At 33.3% G+C, this 27,442-nt stretch overlaps 1 protein-coding gene across 5 annotated transcripts in view; it reads left to right on the top strand.

The window, feature by feature from the left end:
• The window catches only part of mipol1 (mirror-image polydactyly 1), a 176,727-nt gene that overhangs the window by 100,856 nt on the left and 48,429 nt on the right, over positions 1 to 27,442 (top strand). For all 5 annotated transcript variants that reach the window (NM_001305467.1, XM_087288603.1, XM_087288602.1 and 2 more), the window contains 2 exon segments: positions 2,715 to 2,822; positions 23,451 to 23,542. In NM_001305467.1, coding sequence (NP_001292396.1) covers positions 2,715 to 2,822; positions 23,451 to 23,542 — 200 coding nt within the window.

Genomic DNA, 27,442 nt, shown 5'->3' with positions numbered 1-27,442 from the left:
TGCTATTTTCAGGATGGAAAAATAAGCTCTGCGCCCGAGATGAAGGCATGAAGGCAGTGGTTTTTATATTTATGTAGATAATAATGTTAATTTTTGTAATATTTACATTTTTAATTATTTTTCATTTGTAAATATATTTGTGTATTGCTGTACATCCTGTGTGTATTAAGCAATGTATAATGGCCCGTTTCCACTGAGTGGTACAGTACGGTTCAGTTTGGTATGCTTTTATGGCCGTTTCCGCTGTCAAAAGGCATACCGAACCAAACCGTACCGTACCACTTTTTCGGCACCCTTTTGAAAGGGTCCCAAACACAAGAAAGGGTTCCAAAGGCGGAGCTAGACGCGCAGCTGAACGCTATTGGTTTACAGAGATACGTCATTCGCTTACGCAACAAGCCAGAATGTAAACAAAGCGGCCGCCATGTTTGAAATACACAGCGAGAGATTACTTGCGCTTGCTGCGCGTCTATATCTAAAATAACTAACTTCTTGAGCTGATGATTATAACGTGCGCTTGATTATTGACAATATTTCTAAAATATATATTTCCGGTGTTAGAACAAAAATTCATTTTAATATGGAAAATATTTCTTCTACCCCGTGCTGTTGCTTTTATTTAGAAGGTTATTTAAATTAGCCTTTAAGCTCAATAGTCAGGCACACTTCTGTTGATGTCATCAATCTGGCAACCTGTGCTTGTGTGTGTTTTGAATCAGACTTGCAATACCTAGTTCAACCACTGGGTGTCAAACTTACACCTTTAGTTCAGTTTATTTATTTTGTTTTTATTTATTAAATAGATTTAAGTAAATTATTTGTTGCTATTATTATTATTATTATTATTATTATTATTAGCATTAGGATTAGCATTAGCATTTACTAATTATATCTTAGTTATTGGCAGTTTAGTTTTACATTTATACTAGTTAGATATTAAGTAGTTATACCTGATTTTAAACTTATACATTTTTATTTTTAAAAAATTAGAAACTAAGTAATAACAAAAAAAAGTTAAATATTTTGTGTTTTACTTGTTTTAAAGTTTTGTTGTAGCATTTATTAATTATGCCTTATTTGCATTTGAATATTACATTTGCTATTAGCGAGCAATATGAAATAATACATTAGACATTAAGGAATTATTCCTATTATATACACACATTTATTTTTTTAAATATGTAGGTGAATTTGTGTATATGTAATTTGTGTGGGAATAGATGTATTTTTATTTATTAAATCAAATTTCTTTGCCATATAATTTAATTTACTTTTTAAACACATATTAGCAACAACATGCCATAGTAATAGTAATAATTAATAATAATTATAATAATAATAATAATAAATGTGTCTGCACTTTGAAACATATTAATACAGTGGAGTTGCTTAACTACTTCTCTTTCCACTGAAATGAGTTTGCGCAGCACTCTTTTGAATTTGGTGCATATTTTTCTTCATGAAAGATTTTATTTTTGAAATACACCACAAATGAGTCTGTCCCTCCAGGGATGGCAGACACAAACGGAGAGTAATATCAGTGAGTGTGTGCTGAGGTTCTTACAGTAAATGTAGTAATAACTGAGAACGCAGCTTTATACCCTGCAGAGATTTCACCTCTCATCATACAGGCTTACGTACACATTATTTTTCCATGTGGCAGTGCAGCCGGTTTTTACAGGCTTCTTCAGTCAACTTTAATGCAAATATTAGTTAAACACTTTCCAAAAAAAGTTATCATCATATTTCTGCTCACAGGTGTTATTTTGTCAAGAAAATGACCCCTGCTCTTCAAAACAATTACGCTATCAGAAGTAAAGAAACAAAAGCTATCAATGGGCCAATGCTCTTTAAAAAGGTATGATTTTGTATGTAAGAGCATGGTGCGCCATTAGCACTTTTGGTCTCTATGAATAAATGCAAATAATACTGTGCAATTATGATATGTTATTATAAATTGCTCATTGGGGAAAAAAAAAGATTCACCATAATCGAGTCTGCTGCGCAAGTTCAACAAATTTTACTTGAACGGAAAATTAGTGTAAGGGTGAAAAACATCCCGTGAGTAAACTAGAGCAAGTTATGCGGTGCTACATTTTTGGTGTGAACCCAGTATTATTCAGCCAATAAAAATTCATCTTTATTTTATTTATTTTTTATTTTTTATTTTTTTTTCACTTTTATTTATTTTTCTTTTATTTATTTATTTATTTATTTATTTATTTATTTTTATTTAACCCAGCAATATTCAACCAATTAAAATCCATATTAAATTACATTTTATTTCATTTTTATTTTGTTTATTTTTATTCATTTTATTTCATTTTATTAAAATCCATATTTAATTAATTTTTTTCTCTTTTCAGTTAGTTTTGTTTTATTTGGTTTTTATTTGTTTTATTTTATTCATTCATTCATTCAATCATTTTCTTTTCGGAGATAGATAGATCCGCATTTGTGGTATTTATTTGGTGTTTCGCAAAAAAAAAAATGACACAAAAATAATCCTTTATTTGTTTATAATATGTCTTGGTCAATAATATTAGTTCGAAAAGGAACAACAGTTATTTTCATCATACTGCGCCATAGCGTTCTGCAGTCAAACATATGTTTAAGTACGTATTTGCATATTTGCAGGCTAGGGCATGTATTTTCAATGAGCCTGTGTTTGATTTGATGCATCCAAGTCATCACCTTTCTCTTTTTTCCCCCAGTGCAAACGTCTGGAGCAAGAGCTTCTTCACATAAAAGAGCCAAGCAACAATTCTGCAAACAGCACCCGCCATTCCACCACCCAAAGCACTCGGGAGCGATCTAGCAAGGTAAAACACAAACATATTTTTATATGTGGTTTATGAGGACTCTTTATAATGTGTAATATATTTTATACTGTAAAAACTGCTTATCATATGGCCTTTACCCACCCCCACCTCTAGCCCTAAACCTAACCATCACAATAAACCTGTGGGATATTTAGAATGTATAAAAATCTAGTTAGGATAGATTTTTAACAGTTTTGAATTACGAGGACACAAGACGTGGCCTTATAAATCACCTCAACAATGTAATACCCAGGTGTAAAACACAGGCTCATAGAAAACATGTGCCCCAGCCCACATTTTTGTGAAACGTATCAAATATGTTGTGCCAGGTACATTTTGTTAAATGTTTCAGATGACAAATCCACTAGAGGGCGCTATGTACATTTTAGCAAATCTGAAATAAATTACTTTGGGTGCATTTTGTTGTATGTTTCAGATACACATCCTTCGTTTACAAGAAGGTGGGTCTTATCGTAAAGATCACGTAGCGAATCACTGACCTAAACCCAACCAATAGTGTTTTCAGAAGCAGATGTAAGAGAAAAGTGCACTGCTACCGTGTAGTTTTACATTGATTGTACATTGCTTTTATCTCTTTTGTAAAACTGTACTTCATTGTTTTGCAATGCTATTGCCATTGTAATACTTAGGTCATACCTCATTATTCACCTTATTCTCTGCGGACGAGTGGGCGCAGCCATTTGAATCTTTTTGTCTCGAGACTTTCGGTCTCATTCACTTCCATTAATTTTTAGACATTAAAAACTGCTTGTTTCGCTGTTTGATGTTGCAAACTGATATTTCCTTGTTATATTATTCTTCTTGGTCTGTATAGTCATGCAAAAATTTGTTTGTAGAGCAAGTAGTTTGACCATTTTTTTGCCGTTTATTATTCCTAGTCATTTTTCCCATAGGTGATTGAAACGGAAGTTCTAAGACAATCGCGAAAACAGGCGCACTTCTGCATTTTAGAATAAGGTCAATACAAATGAGTGTTCTTGAAAACCACCAAAACCAGTACACACACACACACACGTAGACTCTTGAAGTAATCGAGAACTATTTATGAGGTGTAATGTATTTTATACTGTAAAAACTGCTTGTTATATGGCCTTACCCCACCCATATCCCTAAACCAAACCTTCTCAAGAAACCTGTGGCAAATTCTTATGTAAAAGAAGACTCCTTTAAGTTTTTTTTTTTAACAGTTTTGAATTACAAAGACGCATGACATGTCTTTTTAAACCACCTCAACATTGTAGTAGGTCATACCATGTCATTATACAAATGAATGTCCTTGTAAACCACTAAAACCAGCACATGCACAAACACGCATACACATGGACTATTAACAAGTGAATGAGGACTTTGAGGCGAAATGTATTTTAAACTGTAAAATCTGCTTATAATATGGCCCTTTCCCGTCCCTACCCCTAAACTCAAGCTCTCACAGGAAAACTGTGGCAAATTTTAAATATTAAAAGACCCCAATAAATTAGATTTTTAACATATTAAATTATAAGGACACAAGACATTTCCTTATAAACCACCTCAACATTATAATACCTAGGTCATACCGATGTAATTGTAACCCTCCAAAACCAGTACACACACACACACACACACACACACACCTGTGGACTCTCTAGAGCAGGGGTCACCAATCCTGGTCCTGGAGGGCCGGTGTCCCTACAGGGTTTTGCTCCAACTTGCCTCAACACACCTGCCTGGATGTTTCAAGTATACCAAGTAGGAGCTTGATTAGCTTGTTCAGGTGTGTTTGATTAGGGTTGGAGCTAAAATCTGCAGGACACTGGCCCTCCAGGAACAAGTTTGGTGACCACTGCTCTAGAGGAATAACATATTTTTGAGGAATAACGTATTTTATACTGTTAAAAACGGTAGTTTTTAGCAGTTTTGAATTACAAGGACACAAGACCTGTCCTCATAAACCACCTTAACATTGTAATAGAAATATATATATTTTTAAATGCAGAGCAAGTTCTGCGATATTATGAACGTGATGTTTTAATGAAAATACTGAACCCATTAGAAACAAGCACTTGATCATACTACAGGATATTCTGGAAAAGAGCCACAATGTGCACCTCCTCGACCATGATATAATGAGAAATATAACAGTTTTCATGCCAACTTTCTACTATAAACATTAGCTTGCAACAGTTGCCCTGCCTCCGAGCTCTTCTAATTGGTCCACTGCTTTTGGGCCTGACAGTGGCGAGCTGGACTGCATGTGAAAGTTTAATATCTAAAGAACATAATCAAGACTCAAATGACACAAGATGCAAGCATAATGGTCAAACTCGGCCATCCAGCATGTGCTTGCATTTAAAAACAATAGAAAAGTAGCATGTTGGAGAGCAAAAGGGCAGTCTGTGTGAACGGCCCCTTACCCTACCCCTAAACCAAACCTCACCAGAAACCTGTTCATTTGAATGTAAAAAGATCCCGTTAAGTTAGATTTTGAGTTACAAGGACACAAGAAATGTCTTTATAAACCACCCCAACATTGTAATACATGGGTCATACTGATGTCATCATAAAAATTTGTGTCCTTGTAAACCACTAAAACCAGTACACACACAAACAGACTCTGTAGAAATTAATGAGAAGCCTTTATGAGGCATAATGTATTTTATATGTAAAACTGTTTATTAAATGACCTTAGGGCTCATTCACACCGAATGCGTCATTGACTGCCTCATCCTCCATGATATAACGGTAAATAAAACAGTTGTCGTGCCAACTTTCTACTATAAACATAAGCTTGCAACAGATGTTCCGCCTCCAAAATCTTCATATTGGTCGACTGCTTTTGGACCTGACAGTGATGAGCTGCGATATGTGTGAAAGATGAAGATGGTTAAAAGTTGAAGACAATAGAAAAGTAGCATGTTGGAGAGGAAAAACTAATTCTGCGGGAATGGCCCCTTAGCCTACCCCTAAAACAAACCTTCACAAGAAACCTGTGGCAAATTTTTGAAAAAACCCTGTTAAGTTTGATTTTTAACAGTTTTGAATTACGAGGACACAAGACATGTCCTCATAAACCCCCAACATTGTAATACCTAGGTGTAATACTAAATTAGTGTCCTTGTAAATTACCAAAACCAATACATGCACGCGCACACACGCACGCGCACACACACACACACACACACACACACACACAATTTGTTTTTGTGAAAAGTGGGTACATTACATAGGTTTCTGTTCATTTTATACTGTTCAAACCGTATATTGTATTGCCTTCACCCCACCCTACCCCTAAACCCAACCATCACAGAAGTCAGTGTACAGCTTTACTCTCTGAAAAACTCATTCTGTGTGATTTATAAGCTTTTTGAGAAATGAGGATGTCACCATTGTCCTTATATTTCACCTCCTTTTTGTAATACCTGTGTTGTACCCATGTCATTTTACAGATTTGTGTCCTGATATGTCACAAAAACACGTACACACACACACACACACACACACACACACACACACACACACACACACACACACACACACACACACACACACACACACACACACACACACACACACGCATATGGACTCTCTAGAAGTGAATACCACAATCCCTCAGTGCTAGAAAACATGCCGGAGGTGTTTGCTAGCAGCAACCCCATCCTCAAATGCGACCTTCAGCGTCTTTATCAGCCGTCATTACACTCTCCACTGTATCATTCATTAACTTGTATTTGCTCTCGGCCGCTCTTGTTTTCCAGTGATTTGTGGCGATAGACTGGCTGCGGGTGTGTGTTTGACAGGGTTTTAGGATGACACGGGCTGGTCAGTCGGCTGTGGGTCTGTTAGGGAGACACAGGGCAAACATTTGATTTGCTGTATTTATCTGATGCAGCGTGAGCCCTTGAGTTTAATGCAGCGCGCTGTAAAAGGGCCGTCATTAGATGGAGCTGAGCAAACACACGCTGAGAGAGCAGGACGGGGGATGCTGAGTCAGGAACAAGACCCGGGCATTTATGACACATCAACACTGCTGAATTGATAATTATATTAGCAGATAGTTGGATCTGATGTCTTCATGACTTATTCTCCAATCGGCCAATGGGCTGCAGATGTGACTAAAATGTAAATGTAGATGTCAAAGGGGAGGTTGATCTTGTGTTAATGTTATTATTCTTCTTCATTGTGAATGCTTTATGTTAGTTTAATTTGTGCGTGAGTTATGTTTTTTTGCAATATAAAATATATTATCCATTACATATATATTAGCGCACTGTAAGTGAAGTTAGTTTGTGAGGCATGTGAATTGTTTGTAATTTTAATAATGTTTTTCAGCACAAGTGCATTAGTTGTGCTAATTGCATGCTGTGGTTAATATTTTTGAAAGTTTACTAGCATTAACCTAGATATTTAGTTTTATTTATTTCTGTATTTATGGGGGTATTTTACAATAAACTTAAAATGTGTAAATTAATAATATTTATTATTTAATAAAATAATAATAATAATATGTGTAAGCGGTTTTGACACAATCTACATGTATTATTATTATTTAAAAAAAAACATGTATTATTATATAAATAAACATGAATTAAATTAAATAATCTAATAATATTCAATTTAATTAATTTCTAATTATTTTATTGTTACCTATTTATTTATGGGGCTTTTTTACAATAAATCTAAAACATTTAAAATATTATAATTATAAAAATTCATTCATTCATTTTCTTTTCGGCTTAGTCCCTTTATTAATCTGGGGTCGCCACAGCGGATTGAACCACCAACTTATCCAGCATAGATTTACACAGCGGATGGCCTTTCAGCTGCAACCCATCACTGGGAAATATCCATACACACTCATTCACACACATACATTAAGGACAATTTAGCTGACCCATTTCACCTGTACCGCATGTCTTTGGACTGTGGGGGAAACCGGAGCACCCGGAGGAAACCCACGCCAACACGGGGAGAACATGGGGAGAACACTCTAACCAGCGACCTTCTTGCTGTAAGGCGGTTGTGCTACCCACTGCACCCCCATGACGCCCAAAAATAATAAAAATAAAAATAATAATTGTCATTTTAATAATCTAATAAATAAAATGATTAAAGTCATTTTATTAATGATTAAAGTTTTTATTTTTATTTTGTTATAGCACTAACTCTATATATATAAAATAAAATAATATTTTTGTTTGTTTAATAATCAAATAATATTTACTATCATTAACTTATCAATATTTTGTAATTATTTATTTATTTGGGTGTATTTTAAATATATAAATATATATATATATATATATATATATATATATATATATATATATATATATATATATATATATATATATATATATATATATATATAAAATATTATTATTTATTATCATTAAATATAATTATTAATCAATAAAATAATTTGTAGTACAGTAGTTATAAAAAAATATTATCATTTTTATAGTGATGATTATCGTTGCTATTCATTTATTTGCTATTTTCATTTATTTATTTTTGCATATATTTATTTGTTTATTGTGATATTTTATTTTTATTTCAGTAAAATATTTAGATATTTTAGGTCTAAAATAAAATAATATTTGTTTCTTTTAATAATTGAATTATTATTATTATTAATCTTATTATTATTATTATTATTATTATATACTTTTTATTCATTAGGATAAACCCCCTGAGTTGTATCATTTAATTTCCAAGGGGGTCCCACAGTTAATCGTAATCACATAATAATAACAACACAAAAAGTCAAAAACTAAGCATAAATTACATGACATCTATAAAACAACAGCAAACAACAAAACCAACATTAACAAGAGGGGAAAAAGTATAAATACATACAAATACACAGTACAAAAAATATGCAGATCATACAATCATCAATACAAGCATTAGTTCACTTTACTGGCTCTTTTGTTGTTGTTGTTGTTGTTGTTGTCAGTATTTCAGCCCCAAATATTAATTGGTTTAATCTACACTTAAAAAAGAAGATGTTTTTTAAGAACAAAAAATAATTTGAGTACATTTAACTGGAAAAAACCTGCTTTTTTAGTTTTCTTTTTAGAGTTAATATTGTTTCTACACCATTTGTTCCTGTGGTTTAACTATTATTATTATTTTAGATATACTTTTGTTTCATTCATCCCCTCTTTAGACCATACATTTGATTTTATGGCACAGCATTTAGTTTTATTTAGTTTAGTTTAAAACTTTATTAATCCCCTTGGGGCAATTCATTCTGACATGGTGGTGCTTCACATATAACAATAATAACACACTTAACACAATAAACACCAACACTTAACATCAAGTACACACGCACACACACACACACACACACACACACACACACACAAATCAATGACAATAATAACTAATAATAATAGTGCATTGATTAACTACATTAATATGTAGCCGAATTGTTTTAGGCACAAAAGTAAATTTATAACAATTTGTAGAACATCTTACTGTCCTTAAACGTCACCCAAGGGGCATATACTCAAAATATCTGCTCAAGGGGTGTGCACTGTCTCCTAGTGTTTTATGTGCCATCGTCAACACAAATTTCAACCTGTTGTCAATAATTGTTCCCAGGTACAGAAAGTACGCAGCCTTGTGGAGAGCCTGTAGAAATATTATAGATGTCTGATAATGCCCCATTTACCCTAACTCTTTGTTTCCTACATGTTAAGAAATTCATAATCCCTAAGACTATACTATGGTTGAAATTAAACTCAGTGATAAATTTCTCCCCTAAAATAATAGGATGCAAACTATTAAAATCAGATGAAAAGTCTACAAACAAAAGCTGCATAAAAGCTACACTATTAGCCAAATGGTGAGTAAGAGCATTTGCTGTTTCTAATATTCATTAATACATTTTCCTTCGGCTTAAGGGCGTCACTCACCAGCGACGCCCAGCCACGACTCAGGACACTGTTCATATTTCTGCCACGCCACAGAACACCATAGATGAATAGTCAGTTGGCATTTCTGTGTGAAGTTTGCGTTTCCTCCGGATGCTCCGGTTTCCCCCACAGTCCAAAGACATGCGATGAATAAACTAAATTGTCCGTAGTGTATGTGTGTGAATGTGAGACTGAATGGATGTTTCCCAGTGCTGGGATGGAGCTGGAAGGGCATCTGCTATGTAATAATATATGCTGGATTAGTCGGCGGTTCATTCCGCTGTGGCGACCCCTGATTAATAAAGGGACTAAACCGAAAATAAAATAAATGATTGAATTAATGATGATGAGGATTGGAGTCTGAAAATTCTGGGATGCAACTGTGCCACATGGTGACGATTACCGGTAGATAAAAAATAATCATTATGTATAATCTGGTAAAAAGTCCAGTCTGTCTCCATGCAAAGCTTTCTGAAGATTTAAAAAAAAAAGAAGATATTTCACATTTAAGATGGATCGGCTGATGGCTTATTAAGAAATATATTAAATTTTGTTATTAATGTAGCTCTTGGTTTTTCTATAAATCCCCTTAATTATAGATTGACTCCTGGGATTACAGAGCGGGGTTTTTAATTTAAAATGAAATGGGAACAGCTGTCGTAAAATTAGTCAACAGTGCCGGGAACATATCCACAAAACAATTTAAAAATGAACAGGACTTCCACTTATCGATTGACATTTTACTTTAAAGAAAGCTGGAGTAAATCTGCACGCTGGGGAAAAAAAAGGAGAGTTTAAGATGATGAGCAAAGACGTTTCCTTCTGAAACCTTTATATTTAGCTTTTAACTCATACTAACTTTCAAGGATTTCGTTCGTAAGATTAATTTCTGGGTTTTTAATCGCCCGCTCTTTAGACATAAAGAATGTTAACCTGTGTCTTTTTTGTCATCTTGAATGATAGTGATCAAAGATAGACCTGTTTTTTCTCTTTCACTTTTTTAATTACTTGTGCTCATAACATGCTTAGAGTTAACATTTTGAATCTACTAGCATTACCCTTGATAATTTGTTTAGTTCTATTAATTAATTAATTAAATAATTTGTATATTGGGCTATTTAATTTTGGCAGTAACTTTAGAAATCTCAAGTAAAATAATTATATTATAATAATAAATTATTTAATAAAATAAATAATAGTATTATTATTATTAATGTTGTTTTAATAATTTAATAAAATTTCTTATTAGTTATTTGGAATAATAACAAATATTCTTTTATAATAATGATAATTGTTACTATTTTTTCACGTATTTATTTTTGCTTATATTTATTTGTTTATTGAGTAATTTTTTAGTAATAAGTGTATGTGTTTAATAAAATAATCTAAAAATAATCTAAATCTGCAGGGTGTGAAAGAAAGAGAGTTTTAGATGATGAGCAAAGACTTTTTCTAGAACCTTTAAATTTACATCACATATACATAAAAATGTGTTTTTATTTATTTATTTATTTATTTATTTATTTATTTATTTATTTATGTGGGTGTTTTTTGTTGTCATTTTAGCAATAACTCTAGATATCTCCAATAAAATTAAAATATTATTTGTTGTTTTAATAATCTAATAATATTTATTGTCATAATAATTTTTTTATCATTTAAATATAATTTTAATCAATATCTTTTTTCTAATAATGATATTGTTGCTATTTTTATGTATTTTGCATATATGTATTTACTTACTGGATCTTTTTATTTCATTTTTTTAGTAATAGGTTCACTTAAATAGTTTTTTTTTTTTATCTCCTGTTCACCTGTGAAACCTAGACATTTAGTTTTTTTATTTATTTATTTGTTTTTTGTTTATTTGTTTATAGAGTGTTTTGTTTTAATTTCAGCAATAACTCTTGACATCTCAAATAATATAATATTATTATTTGTTGTTTTAATACAAATGAATGTTAATAAATATTATTATCTCATAATATAATAATATTTATTAACATTCATTTGTAATTATTTAACTATAAAGTATTTTGTAATAAGAATTTTTTATAATAATGATAATTTTTGCATGTTTTTCATGTATTTGTTTTGCCATTTATTTATTTATATATTTTGTTTTATTTATTTATTCATTTATTTATTTGAAATAAAATAATATTATTTGTTATTTTTATAATCTAATAATATTTATGGTTATTAATCATAATTATTTTATCCATAAGATTATTTATAATAAAACAATTTTTTTATTATAATTATGATTGTTGTTGCTATTGCATTTATTTATTTATGTACTTCTTGGGCCATTTTATTTTTTTTTAGTAATAATTTTATATCTTTAATAAAATAATCTAAACCTGCAGCGTGGGGAAAAGGGGAAAAAACAACCTTTATATTTATATAACATATACATAATAAATATGTTTTATTTATTTTATTACATTATTTTTTATTTTTTTATTTATTCGTTTATGGGGCTATTTTATTTTAATTTTTGCAATAACTTTAAATATATTAAAAAATGATAATATTTCTTATTTTAAAAATCTTACAATATTTGTTATCTTTAATTATAATAAGTTTATCAATAAAATAATTTGTAATAATAACAAAACAAATTAAAATAATAATTGTTGCTATTTTTCACGTTTGTTATTTTGCATATATTAATTTATTTACTTATTGGGACATTTAATTTTTTATTTTAGTAATAACATTTATACCTTTAGTTTTTTTAATAAAACAAATTCGTTTAAGATTATGAGCAGAGACTATTTAATTTCTGTGTTTTTAATCGCCCATTTTTTAGCAATAAAGAGCGATAATCTGTGTGGTTTTTTGTAATCATAGAAGATAGTGATCAAAGATCTGTTTTTTCCCCTTTTCCTTTTTGCAATAAAAATGTAAATGAAGGGTGTATTTAGTGTTTGTCACCTCATCATCATATTTCACCAGAACAGCAAGGCACCTGCAAAGTTTTTTTTTTTTTTGTTTTGGGCTTGTGACTTTTGTCAGTTGACAGCACCCAGGGCTATTCCTCGTCTTTATCTCTTCAGTCTGTCTCTCTTTCACCTCTGCATATGTAAAATAACCTGTTCAACCACCATCTCACACCCGCTTTAGGTTTTGTTATCTTTGTGGGTATCTATTGCCCATGGTAAAAATTACATACTGTATACAGTACAGCCCCTACTCTCTCAGATGTAAAGGGACAGAATGTGTCACTGATGTGATACCTATTCAAAAAGTACACTTATGAGCTTAAGGTTACACTTTTGTACCTTTAAGTTATTGTAAGGTACACATTTGTACTTTTAGGTATTAATATGTAACTTTAAAGACGTGTTAGGAACAAAAATGTACCTTTTTAAAAAGATAAAATGGGGGAAATAAACATTGAATACCTTTTTTTTCCCAGAAAACATATTTAAAAAGATGCTGTTGACTTGACATTTTCCCCAGATGTTGGTTACAACCAAAGAAATCCATATATGCAAAGAAAACAAATCTAGTTAAAATGAAGTTATGCATAATAAAATGAAATGGTGCATGGAAAAACTATTGAACACGTAAAGAAAGGGAGGTGTAGAAAGGCAGTGAAAGCCCAAACAGCAGCTGATATCTCTCAGTAGTTCTTCAGCAACCCTCTGCCCTTCCTGGTTGCAAATTAATATTAGCTGCTTCTGTTCAACATCTACATTAGCAGGAGGAGGAAGATGAAGCCAGGGAAGAACACAGCCAAGGAAACTCTCAAATGCTTTCAGAGAAAAAAATTGAAGCTGTAGAGTGGCCCAGCCAATCACCTGACTTGAATCCAATAGAGAATACAAAATAAAGCTCAGATTTGATAAACGAGACCCACAGAACCATCAAGACTTTTTAAACTCCACACAGAAATGCCAACTGACCCAGCTGGGACTCGAACCAATGGCCTTTTTGCTGTGAGGCAACAGTGTTAACCACTGAGCTATTGCGTCGCCCCATTTTTGATAAGTTATTCATATAATTTTTTAAATTATGACCGTAACATACTAGTATTCATCTTAAAGTGCTATTTAAGATTAGACAAGTTAGGGTAATTAGGCAATTAGGCAATAAGTCAATGTGTAACAATATATAGCACACTAAAAAAAATTTACTTAGGGGGCTAATAATATAGATCTTAAAATTGTTTTAAAAAATTTAAAAACTGCTTTTATTCTAGCTGTAAATAAAGCTATATATATATATATATATATATATATATATATATATATATATATATATATATATGTATGTATGTATGTATGTATGTATGTATGTATGTATGTATGTATAGATGGATGGATGGATGGATGGATGGATGGATGGATGGATGGATGGATGGATGGATGGATGGATGGATGGATGGATGGATGGATGGATGGATGGATGGATGGATAGATAGATAGATAGATAGATAGATAGATAGATAGATAGATAGATAGATAGATAGATAGATAGATACATACTGTAGATAGATAGATAGATAGATAGATAGATAGATAGATAGATAGATAGATAGATAGATAGATAGATAGATAGATAGATAGATAGATAGATAGATAGATAGATACTGTAGATAGATAGATAGATAGATACTGTAGATAGATAGATAGATAGATAGATAGATAGATAGATAGATAGATAGATAGATAGATAGATAGATAGATAGATAGATAGATAGATAGATAGATAGATAGATAGATAGATAGATAGATAGATAGATAGATAGATAGATAGATAGATAGATAGATAGATAGATAGATAGATAGATAGATAGATAGATAGATAGATAGATAGATAGATAGATAGATAGGTGAGCAGGCTGGCAGGCAGGCAGGCATACATATTATTGGAGTACTGTGAAAATGACCTTGCTCCATGAAATATTACTTGAGAAATATTTTAAAAACAGTAATTCAATAATTATTTCACTGGAGGATAATAATTGTCCCCTTAACTGTACTGCATATACATGTATTTGTGGGCTAGTTGTTGTAAATGTTTGAATCTCTCTGAGCTGTGAATGGGGGATGTGGGGTGGTTTCAGCAGAGAGTTTGCCCTCGCTCTGAACCACCTGTGTTTGCTCTGCAGCTTTTCTCTCTGCATTGACAGCAGTGAAGTGATCTCACACCCTCACAAACACACCGGCTCCTGCCCCCATCAATCGCTCTGTCCAGACCTCACCTTTAACTCCTGATTTCTCCTTTAACTCCTGTCACTGGTTTCATTTGTTGGGACTGTCAATGACCATAAATGAGGATAACATTGTCTTAATGGTGCTGATAAAAGCATATCGCGAAACTGACAGCAGAGACTTATAATTTAGCCTCTTTGCTGGCAGTTTTCCTGATATGCTTGTATTCAATCATCTGAAAAGAAAAGAAGCCAGAAGATAAGAAAAGTAGTCATTTTCTTGTTGTTGTAACTTTAAATTAAGCTTAATTGTATTGTTTGTTGTGCTGAATCTAATAACCCATATTTAAAGCTTAGTTCGTCATTTACTCAACCTCATGTATTCCTAAGACTAAAGTTATTTAATATGTTTAACATATTTTGCAGGGCGACACAGTGGCTCAGTGGTTAGCACGGTCACCTAACAGCAAGAAGGTCACTGCTTTGAGTCCCAGCTGGATCAGTTGCCATTTTTGTGTGGAGTTTGCATGTTCTCCCCATGTTGGCGTGGGTTTCCTCTGGGCACTCCAGCTTCCCCCACAGTCCAAAGACTATAGGTGAATTGAAGAAATGAAATTGGCTGTAGTGTACGAGTGTATATGGATGTTTCCTAGTATTGGGTTGCCGCTGGAAGGGCATTTGCTGTGTAAAACTATGCTGGATAAGTTGCCGGTTCATTCCGCTGTGGTGACCCCAGATTGAAAAAAGGACTAAAGCAAAGGAAAATGAATGAACATTTTTCAACACATTTCTTGAATTTTGTTTGGGACAGCTTAATTATTTTATGTTCAATCCATTTACGTTTGTAAAAAAAAAAAAAGTAATAACTTTGATTTGTGTTGGGACAACATAAAGAAATTTTGCGGAATCCAGCATTTTTTTACAGCGCACTCAAAATAAAATCCTTGCTGTTCAAACTAGTTTAAAATAAGCTAAAACAACTAAATTCTTAAGATTTTTTGGGGGGGTCAACTTAATTGCTTTATGTTCAATTCACTTACATTTGTTAAGTTAACTTCATTGAATTGTGTTGGGACAACCTGAATGATATGTGTGGAACCCTGCATTTATTACAGTGTACTGTAAAAAGTGATTAGTTCACTTTAATAAAGTGAGTAAACCTGTGACCTTAAAATTATTAAGTGCTAAGAATATACTTATAAGTGAAAATAACTAAGGGCCTAAACACTCTATGCTATCCAAACCTTGCCCAGGCCCGTTTCCCGTATCGTTTGAGAAGTGTGAGTGCGCTGAATCGGGCTCAGGCACGGATCACTTGGCCGGCCCTGGCCCATTTGGAAAAGGTGTGCCAGAGCATGGTTCACTCGGGCTTTGGTGCGGTACGCTGGCTGTGTGAGTGCAAAACGCGCCTGAGCCCAAAACTGACGAGGAGACTTTTAATTTGATAAATAACTGTTTGATATGGATTTATTAATCATTCTTACTGTTCATTGAACACAAACTGTCGTATAAGACGCAAACCACTCACTGCACCACAGCTGCACCTTCAGCAAACCTCTTACTAGGTTTACATGAGGACTTTATGATTGTTTATGAGCGTCAAAATTGGCTGATCTGTTCGGTGAAATATTTGACTGCGTGTCACAGCACCTTAAACGACTAAAACCATATAACAAAAGAAATCTCCACTGTGCTGAGCGAGAGTACTTCTTAAACTGAACAGCACATCATCGATGACGTAGGGCTCGAATGTAATGTGAGAACGGGCCGTCGGGGGAGACAGGAGGGGGGACAAGCGTGCTTTGGCCCGGTTCAAGGGAACTGTACATAGTGTGAGTACGCCTTTATTGAAATAAGCTAAACTAAACTGATTATGTTAAGCAAAGCTCAAATCAAATGAGTTATGAAAGAATTAATTATATATTTTTTTGTGTTAACTTTGTTGCTAGAGGGAATACCAAACTATTTGAGTAGCTATACAGTTGTTTGGACTTAATTCATTTTAATTAATTAAACTAATAGTGATTTGATAACTGAACTTAAATGTTTAAATTACTAATACTCAAAAAGCTTGTTGATATAAACACAAATGATATATGTGTATGTGACACTATAAATACGTTTACAGTACTCAAACCATTTTGTTTCAAAACTTAAATGGTTTCCCGCAATCAGTTTCCTCAAACAGTTTGAGTTAACTTAATTTATCGGGTTTTACTGTGTACACTGTAAAAAGTGATTAGTTACTTTAAGAAAGTAAACCAGTTGCCTTAAAACCAACAAGTTGACTACAAAAATCATTTTTTGTAACTTGGAACTGTCAAGTTAACTTAATTTTTATAATTATGCTAATTGTAAAGTTTTTTTAAAGTCAACTAATACTTTTTTACAGTGTTAGACTATTTTTGCACGTTTGTTTTCAAATAATTGCTGGAATTATCACAATGTTACACATTTGGTGCGTCATTAAGTCTATAAAATCTACACTTATAGCCCATATTGAATTTACAAGACACACTAGAGTCTGGAAGAGCAGATTTTTTTTAAGTTAGTCATTTTGCTACTTACGGAAAAGCTGGGAAAAAACCCCCCAAATATAATAAAGATAAACTCAACTAAACTTAACTCAAAAGGTTTATAAACGCTTTAAATTAATGTACTTCAAGCTAAAGTACTTTAAAGTAAATTACTTTTTGGCTTTTGCCTCTTCCTGCACTTTTTTTTTCAATTTTAGTTTGTGCAAATAAAGAAAAAAAAAAAGTAACAAATCGCCTTTTACAGCACACACAGTTTAACTCAAAAGTATTCGCCCTCCTATGAATTCATTTCCCAAATGATGTTTAACAGAGCAAGGAAATTTTTTTTAAAAATTCATTTAATATATTTTCTTCTGGAGAAAGTCTTATTTGTTTTATTTTAGCTAGAATAAAAGCAGTTTTTTTTCTTTTTAAAATTCCCTTTAAGGTAAAAATTATTAGCTTCAATAACATAGTAAACAATGTAAACAGGTCTCCGGAAGAAACGGTGACATAAATGAATGATTCCCATTCATTATTAACACTATTGTGTCGGCAGATGTGTTTGATGTTTGATGGGATGTTGTTCTAAGGACTCTTACCTTTCAAAATAAATACCAAAGTACAGCAATGAATTACGATGATATGTACTCCATATCTAATAAGAATTTTCTGTACTTACTCAAATTTAGCAAAAGCATTCTTTATAAACTTCCCATTAAAAAACAACTAGCTAAAATGGCTGCTTGATGGTTGTAGTTTTAGACTGATATATAGTTTGTCAAGATTACTCGTGTTCTTTTTGATGTAATCCATTCATAAATACTGACATGTGCAAAAGCAGTGCCTCCACGTCCTGATGCTGGCTAATGTTTTTTTTTAATAGTCTGCAGATCAAACCATCATTATACAATCACTTGCCTAATTACCCTAACATGCCTAATTAACCTAGTTAGGTCTTTAAATTTAACTTTAAGCTGAATACTAGTATCTTAAAAAACATCTATCACAATGGTATTTACTGTCATCATGGCAAAAATAAAAGAAATCAGTTATTTGAAATAATTTATTAAAACTTATGTTTAGAAGTATGTTGAAAACATCTTTCCGTTACACCGAAAATATACAGGGGGGATAATAATTAATCAGGCCTAATAATTTTGACGTCAACTATATATTTGTAGCAAATCATCGAAAGTAGTCTTGTTTTGCATGCTATGCCCCGTCAAGCATTTTTCACCTGCGCTCAGAAGTGCCGTCTTGCTGTTGGGTGACCTCTGACACGATTCAGGCCATGCTGCTTTAAATGAGCTCCGGTTAGTGCCGAAGCGGACTGTGACACCGCTGATAACCTCCATCACATCCTCCTCTCCCCACTGGGTCAGAAAGGCCACGAGCAGCCCACCTCTGCCCCACCAAACGCTCGCTCGTAAAGGTCAAGGCTGCGACCCTCCTTTGCAGGGGCTTAATCTCTACAGGTTAACGCGTTACTCTGGGAACCTAATTTGGATAATATTGTAATGAATGCTGACAAAATACATAAGATTAAACGAATTGTGCTTTGAAGTCGAGCTCTCCTCCCTGTTGGAGAAAAGTACATATTGACTTTAGAGGTTTGAGGCTTTTTGATGTTCTCTTTGACTTAGACTAGTAATTAGAAAGCAGCGGAAGTGCATGTGCTGATGGGTAAAAGTGTTTCAGGATTTTAAATGCACAGGCCTGTTTTTGTGACAGCCATGCGTTTGCGGGAAGAGAGCATGCAGACTTATCTGTATCATGCAAACATTGTATTTGCATTTATGTCTGTAGATTGCAGTTGAGGACTTTTAATCACGGGACGCATCAGAGACGTATAACGGTGTTGCATGCTTGTATTGTCTGGTGTGTTCCAGTTGATTTTTGCCGAAAACAGACAGAAAGAAACAAAACTCCCTTTTCTGTGCATCTTGATAAGATACTATTGATGTCAAACAGGTGTCAAACTGAATGTGTTTTGCAGACAATGCATCCAATGGGATGAAAGCTTTATCGCCGACTAACTGTGATACACCCTGAAGATAAGGCACGGACAGCGTTCGTGTGTTTCTAAAGAAAACTGTTGAAATTCATTCCTATCAACGACACTCCTTGGTTTAACAAAGCCTGGATTATAGCAAAAGTTACCGGAGAGTCTATTCATCTCTAAGGCTCGTGATAGCTCAGAGTCTTGAAGTCATTTGAAGGAATAGTTTAACAAAGAAATATAAACATTGTCCACGTTTACTCATTTATTAATCCTTTGGCTTATTCTCTATTTTAGAGGTCGCCACAGCGGAATGAATCGCCAACTATTCCTGCATATGTTTTACACAGCGGATGCGCTTCCAGCTGCCAGTACTGGGAAACACCCACACACACTCATACGCTAGGGCCAATTTAGTTAACTCAATTCACGTATAGCGCATGTCTTTGGACTGTGGGGGAAACCAGAGCACCCTGGGGAAACCCACACCAACACGGGGAGAACATGCAAACTCCACACAGACATGTCAACTGGTCCAGCTGGGACTCAAACTAACGATCTTCTTGTTGTGAGGTGACCGTGCTTACCTCTAAGCCCCTTACTCGCTGTAATGTCATTACAAATCTGTAGGACTTCATTCTGTGCACTTCAACAAAAGTGCTCTTCAGGCCTGTTCACACCAAAGATGATAATCATTTTGCAACTATTCATTATTTTTCAACTATTCAGTATTTTTTTGTTAATAGAGAAAATCAAATCACACCTGTAATGATGATACAGTACATACACTCAGCGGCCACTTATTTAGGTACACCTTACTAGTACTGGGTTGGACCCTCTTTCAGGCAGTTGCTGCAAATTCGTCGGTTGCACATCCATGATGTGAATCTCCCATTATACCACATCCCAAAGGTGCTCTATTGTATTGAGATGTGGTGACTGTGGAGGCCATTTGAGTACAGTGAACTCATTATCATGTTCACCAAAAAATTCTGAGATGATTCACGCTTTATGACATGGTGCGTTATCCTGCTGGTGTAGCCATCAGAAGATGGGGACACTGTGGTCATAAAGAGATGGACATGGTCAGCAACAATACTTGAGTAGGCTGTGGAGTTGACACGATGCCAATGGACCCACAGTGTGCCAAGAAAATATCCCCCACACCATTACACCACCACCACCAACCTAAAACGTTGATGCAATGCAGGATGGATCCATGCTTTCATGTTGTTAATGCCAAATTCTGACCTTACAATCCGAATGTTGCAGCAGAAATCGAGACTCATCAGACCAGGCAACGTTTTTCCAATCTTCTATTGTCCAGTTTTAGTGAGCCTGTGTGAATTGTAGCCTCAGTTTCCTGTTCTTAGCTGACAGGAGTGTCACCCGATGTGGTCTTCTGCTGCAGTAGCCCATCTGCCTCAAGGTTGGATGTGTTGTGCGTTTGGAAATGCTCTTCTGCCTACCTCGGTTGTAACGAGTGGTTATTTGAGTTACTGTTGCCTTTCTATCAGCTCAAACCTGTTTGGCTATTCTCCTTTGATCTCTGGCATCAACTAGGCATTTTCAAACAGAACTGGCGCTTATTGCATAGTCATAGTTGGGGTAAAATCCATTTTTATTTTATTTAATTTAATTTAATTTAATTTAATTTAATTTAATTTTATTTTATTTTATTTTATTTTATTTTATTTTATTTTATTTTATTTTATTTTATTTTATTTTATTTTCACCCGAGTCAAAACTGACCTCAAATATTTTCTGTCCCTATTACAACTCAAAACTTTTATTTTATTTTATTTTATAATTTTTTAAATATGTTTGATTTGATTTGATATCAAAACTGACCCCAAATCTATTTTTCAGTCCTTTTTACAGCTTGAAAAATGCTTTTTCAGTAGTACAGCCATGAGAAACATACACGTAAAAGAATGACAGAATTGTCAGTTTTGGCAATTCCTTTAACTTAATCCATGCCTCTTATAGCCACTCTCTTGTCTTTTGTTGGTCTCTCTCCGTCTTTGTCCTCAGTGTGTCTCTTGGGGAGTGAATTGCAGGCCTTTACAGTAGCGCAGGATGTTTCGTTTGTTTAGACAGTCGGCCTGCCTCCATTGTGTCTGTCTCCTCGGCCAGCTGTTGAGAGGATGAGCCCATCAATGCATCTGTTTCAACGGCAGGTCATTAGCGAGGGCTTTATTGTGCCGCAGGTTTAGAGAGGTAAAGGGGACAGTGTTTACCCGGCCTTCTTCACACACACATACACACACACATCGGCCCAGGGATCCACCAACGCTGAGTAGGTGCTGAGTTTGAGGACAATAGAGTTTAATGTGCTGAGTTTCTTCTTGTGTCCTCATGAACGAATGCGTGAAGTTGAGATAGAGTTCAGATGAATATCTCGGGGACATTGAAGATTAATAAAAGCCGAAAAGACAATGAAATGAGACATAAATATGAAATGATGTGATTTAGTGTTTGATTAATCTTCATTAGACTTGAATGATATACAATGTGATTCAAAAAAGAGGAATATATCTGTAGAAATGGACAATGGATCATGTTATTATTATTTTTTTTTACTTGAACTTGTATTTTTTTTTTTAATGTATGTTTGAAAAGCACTATGCGTGAGACATTTTTATTTTATTTGATTAGATTCCAACTATTAATAATTGTTAAGGATCAATTCATTTTAATTTTTAGACTCAACGTGAGTGGGCAACATGGTGACTTATTGGTTAGCCCTTTCATCTCACTGCAAGAAGGTCGCTGGTTTGAGTCCCAGCTGGGCCAGTTGGCATTTCTGCGTAGAGTTTGCATGCTCTCCATGTGTGGGCATGGGTTTTCTCTGGGTGCTCCAGTTTCCCCCGCTGTCCAAAAACATGTGGTATAGATAAATTGAATGAACTAAATTGGCCGTAGTGTATGTGTGTGCATGCATGTGTGTGTATGTGGGCTGCAGCTGGAAATGCATCAGCTGTGTAGAACATAAGCTGGATAAGTTGACGGTTCATTCCGCTGTGGCGACCCCTGGTAAGTAAAGGGACTTAGTCGAAGGAAATTGAATGAATGACTCATCGTAAGTGAAAAGTTATAATAGTAATTTTGTCAAATTATTTTATTAGTTCCCTGTTCTGTCAGCTCCTCAGAGTCTAACAGCAGTTGTTCTGGTTGGTGATCTGATTAGATCACACTTTATGTTTTGAAGATATTTCAGTGAATACATGTTATGTATTATTTTCAACATTTTCACTTGTTTATTTATTTATTTTTTTTTCTGTATTTATTTATTTATTTATTTTTAACGAACAGTCAAAATAAACTGTAATCCAACTCAAAGTCATATAAGCAGTTTATAAATTAACAGTATATTTTTTAAAAAATAATTTTGTATTATATCAACTGTAATCTTTTATACATGAACAATATATTTTAAAAGAACTTAATGTGACATTTAATATGACCTAAATTTAGTTTAATTTAATTAAATTTAATTACATTTTATTTAATTTTATTTAATTAAATTAAATTTTATTTTATTTTACTTTACTTTACTTTACTTTACTTTACTTTACTTTATTTTATTTTATTTTATTTTATTTTGTTTTATTATTTATTTATTTATTTTAAGAACAGTCAATATAAACTGTAATCCAACTCAAAACTAAATAACCAGTTTATATATGAACAGTGTATTATTTTAAAAATATTTTTGTATTATATCAGCTGTAGCCCAATATTGTATTATATCAACTGTTATCTAACTTAAAGTATTTGACCAGTTCATACATATAATGTATTTTAAAATAATGTGACATTTAATATTACCTAAATATTTAATATGACCTAAATATAATATTTTATTTTATTTATTTTGTTTGTATTTATTTTATTTCATTTTACTGACAAAACAAACATCAACTGGAATCCAACTCAAAGCCATTTGACTGGTTTACACATGAACAGTATATTATAACAGAGCTTGGAATGACCAGAACTGCATTTCTTGTATCTCCACAGCTTGACTTGGATCTTCAGGAGGCTCAGAGAGAAAGAGATAAAGCCCTGCTGCTCAGTCACTCTCTACAAGAGGAGCTGCAGACCTTACGCAGGTATCAGAGCTGATCCTGTACTCTAGCAACTGCTAAAACCACACATTTGATGCCTTTTACAATCTATTTGAGTTTTCAACCTGCTCCGACGTGCCTTAAGTGTTGCATGAATTTGCAAACAAATAAAGGTGCAGAACGAGGTGTTCTTGAGGATTGCAATAATTCAGGTGATAGATAATGTGTTGGTGTTAGTGCAGGATTTAAGGGAAGGCCTTTGCATGGAATTCTTGAGGTGAGGAACCGTGCAGGTTTTGTTTTTGAAGGTTCAGTCCATCATCTCTGGATTCTGGAGGTTTATGCATGTCGCAAACTGTAGTTTCCCGAGTTTTGACTAGTTTACTTTTATTGTTGCTGAATTATAGCTCATTTCATGCCAGAGATATTAACTCTAAGCTTTATAATGCATCGCATATAGCTGGCCAATAAGACAGAAGCTTTGAAAAAAAAAAAAAAACCTTTTAAAACTTTTCATTTTAAACTACTATCTTTTAAAGTTTTCAAACTACAGAACAAACTAGATTCACCTAAGCATTTATATAAACAAATGAATAATTGTAAATGCAAAATGAAAAGCTTCAATCTGATTTGCTAACTTTATGCAATTTATTTTATTGTGTTATGTTGTGTTAAAAAAAATCAATGCTTTTAATCTCAATCAGTATTTCCTAAAACATTTTGGGTATATTAGTTTTTGTTAGAAAAATAAGTATACATTTGTAGTATTTTATTTGTATATATTTTATTTATATAGTTCCTTTTAATGCTCTTGCAGTTTCATTTTATTTTATTTATTTTACCATCTGTGTGACATACAGTAAATTCAGTTAATGGCAAATTTTTGCAACCTTTGGTAATTTGTTTGTTATTTATGTTAAAGGGAATTGTTCATCCAAAATTGCACATTGCATATATATATATATATATATATATATATATATATATATATATATATATATATATATACAGTTGAAGTCAGATAAAAGAAAATAAAAATTAAAAGGGGTAAGGGGGACTAATAATTCTGATTTCAACTGTGTGTTGAAATACATATATATATATATAAATTATATATATATATATATTATATATATATTTATTTATATTATATAAATTATATATTTATATATATATAAAAAATAATTTTCACAATTGTTAAATTCAAAAGCTGACTGTGCTCAATTTTCCTAACATTTTTTCTTAGAAGACGCTCAGAAATAAAGGTACACAAGCCATCACTGGGCTCATACCTTTTACAAAAGTACACATCTGTAATTTATAGGTAGTAATATGCACCATTGAAAAGGATAGTACAACCAGAAATGAAAATTATTGCATCATTTAATCAGTTTTTCAGTGTGAAGTTTTTAATCAGTCATGTGTTGAACAAAAAACTCATTATTTTGATGAAAGCTGGAAACCGGTAACCATTGACTTCCATGCTAGGAAAAGTGAATACTTTTTTCGCAATGTTTTTTTATATGATAATATACACTAACGCGCTTTAAACCATACCTGCCAACACTCCCGTTTTTCCCGGGAGTCTCCCGTATTTCAGACCCATTTCCCACCCATCTCTGTATTGTTCTGTCTCCTGGAAAACTGTTCTGTCTGTTTTGTGCTGTTTTTCCCATCTTTCACTAACGGAAAACTAACGATTGGAGGGGTGTGGCTATAGTCATATTATTCCCATACGAATACGAAGCTAATGGTCAGATTTTGAGAAAAGATTAACAAAATGAACAGGGTTTTTTTAGTGGATTAAATTGCATGGCTTAATTGTTCACTCAAAAAAATTGCTGTCATTGTTTACTCACCCGTCTCTTCCTCAAAACCTATTTGGGTTTCGTTCTTCTGTTGAACACAAAAGGAGGATATTTAGAAATCTGTTGGAAATCGATGACCATAGACTTCCATAGTATTTGTTTTTCCTAACTGTTATCGGTTTCCAACATTCTTCAGAATATCTTCTTTTTGCGTTTAACAGAAAAAGAGACTCATAAATATTCATGCATGAGTAAATAGTGAGTAAATCTTTCGCGTGTACTCTTTAAAAGCCCCTAATCAAACGTCACCTCACTTCTCTGTGCTTCAGATTGAAACATGGATCATGCATTTAGCCTGATCACAGTCCAGCTTTAAAACAGATTACCAACATTTCACCTGGCTTTCATGTGTTGTGTTTGCTTTGTCCAAAGAGAAAAGAATGGCTCTGGTTAAGTGCAGTGAGTCATTAGACGACCGCAAATGTATGAGCTCAAGGACTGGAGCGTTGCAAAGTTGTGATCTCGAGCCACATTTCCTGCAAACGCAGTCAGACGTCCGGCAGTGCAAAAAAAAGAAAAGCACCACCAAACAGCTGATTGTCTTGGCCTGCGAGCTGAACTCTGTGCTTATTTAAGGTTTTATTCAAAATGATAGTTGGGGTCTTAAATAACCAAAGTGAAGCGTTCCCAGTGGTCGTGATGGACTACCGCAAAACCGCCTTCCAGTTCTTGTGGTCCTGCCAGAGGCCTTGTTTGCTTTGCTTGGGCTTTATCTGTCAGTGCCGACTGCTTTGATGGATGATATGGATGGAGTAAATAGATTTGGCTCGTAAACTGGTCGCGCTGGTTAAGTGAGCTGCGTCCGGTTTCATCGAGACGCCACATCCGTGTGTATCAAGGATTTTCCATTTGCATTCATCACATCTTATTAGATCCCCTCCGCATCTCATTGTGCATGACTCTGTGTTTGCGTTTCACTCCAAAAGGGTTTTAGAAGCCTGATCGTGTCGTGCAAGAAGTTTCGGGAACACTTTGCTATAAGGTTCACTTTGTTCATGTGTTTTGCTGTTGTTGTTTTTACAAAATTTGTTAAATTATGCAACATGGGTCAAAGGAGCTGTGTTGTCGTGTTAATTTTGACAGCAATTTTTGGTTTAGTGTTAGTCTTTGGACTAAATTTCCATTTAAATTTTAGTCTTCTGAATACATTTAGTTTTAGTCGACAAAATTTGATAAGATTTTAGTCGACTTAAGGTACTCTAGATTTAGTTGACTAAAATATATTTGAAGAGTTCAGATGCAAAACCCTCTTAATACATCAGACCTCTTTTCTTTTAAATTAGCATTTTCTATCAGGCTCCTATAATTAGGTTTAGAAGTTTTATTTTATAAATAATGATTATTAGCTGGTACATAATTTTTATTTATTTTTTTCAAAAATGTCACTTTAGACAATTCTTTGGTTTTTAAAAAGGTAAATTTTCTTTTGCATCAAAACCAGCTAAATCCACTTGTGCTTTTTTGCAAAAACCTCTAAATTCACCTATCGGGACAAGACAGTTTAATTAGTTGAAAATCACTAAAGATGCAATTAGAAATTATTTTACCAAACATAAAACACATACACAAACCACCTAAAATTAAAAAATACATCAATCTGTTAAGTGGTGGTTATATATATATATATATATATATATATATATATATATATATATATATATATATATATATATATATATATATATAGTTGAAGTCAGAATTATTAGCCCCCTTCGATTTTTTTTTTTTTTCCCTCTTTTTAAAATATTTTCCAAATGATGTTTAACAGAGCAAGGACATTTTCACATTATGTCTGATAATATTTTTTACCGTTTAAATAACACATTTGTTTTAGTATTTTCCAAAAATGTAATGTATTATTTCCACGAACTTTAATTTTCATATTTCCCAGTACTGCGTTGCTGCTTGAAGCTCATCTACTGCATAAAACATATGCCAAATACTTGGTGGTTCTTTCCGCTGTGGCGGCCCCTGATAAATAAGGGACAAAGGAAAATATGAAAATATTAGTTGGTCTTTGGACTGTGGGGGAAACCGGAGCACCCGGAGGAAACCCACGCGAAGGCAGGGAGAACAT

The sequence above is a fragment of the Danio rerio genome, chromosome 17 (genome assembly GCF_052040795.2).
Source record: "Danio rerio strain M-AB ecotype USA chromosome 17, GRCz13ab, whole genome shotgun sequence".
Taxonomy (NCBI): domain Eukaryota; kingdom Metazoa; phylum Chordata; class Actinopteri; order Cypriniformes; family Danionidae; genus Danio; species Danio rerio.
Note: the sequence above shows the minus strand (reverse complement) of the source record. Positions and strands in the feature narration are given on the sequence as shown.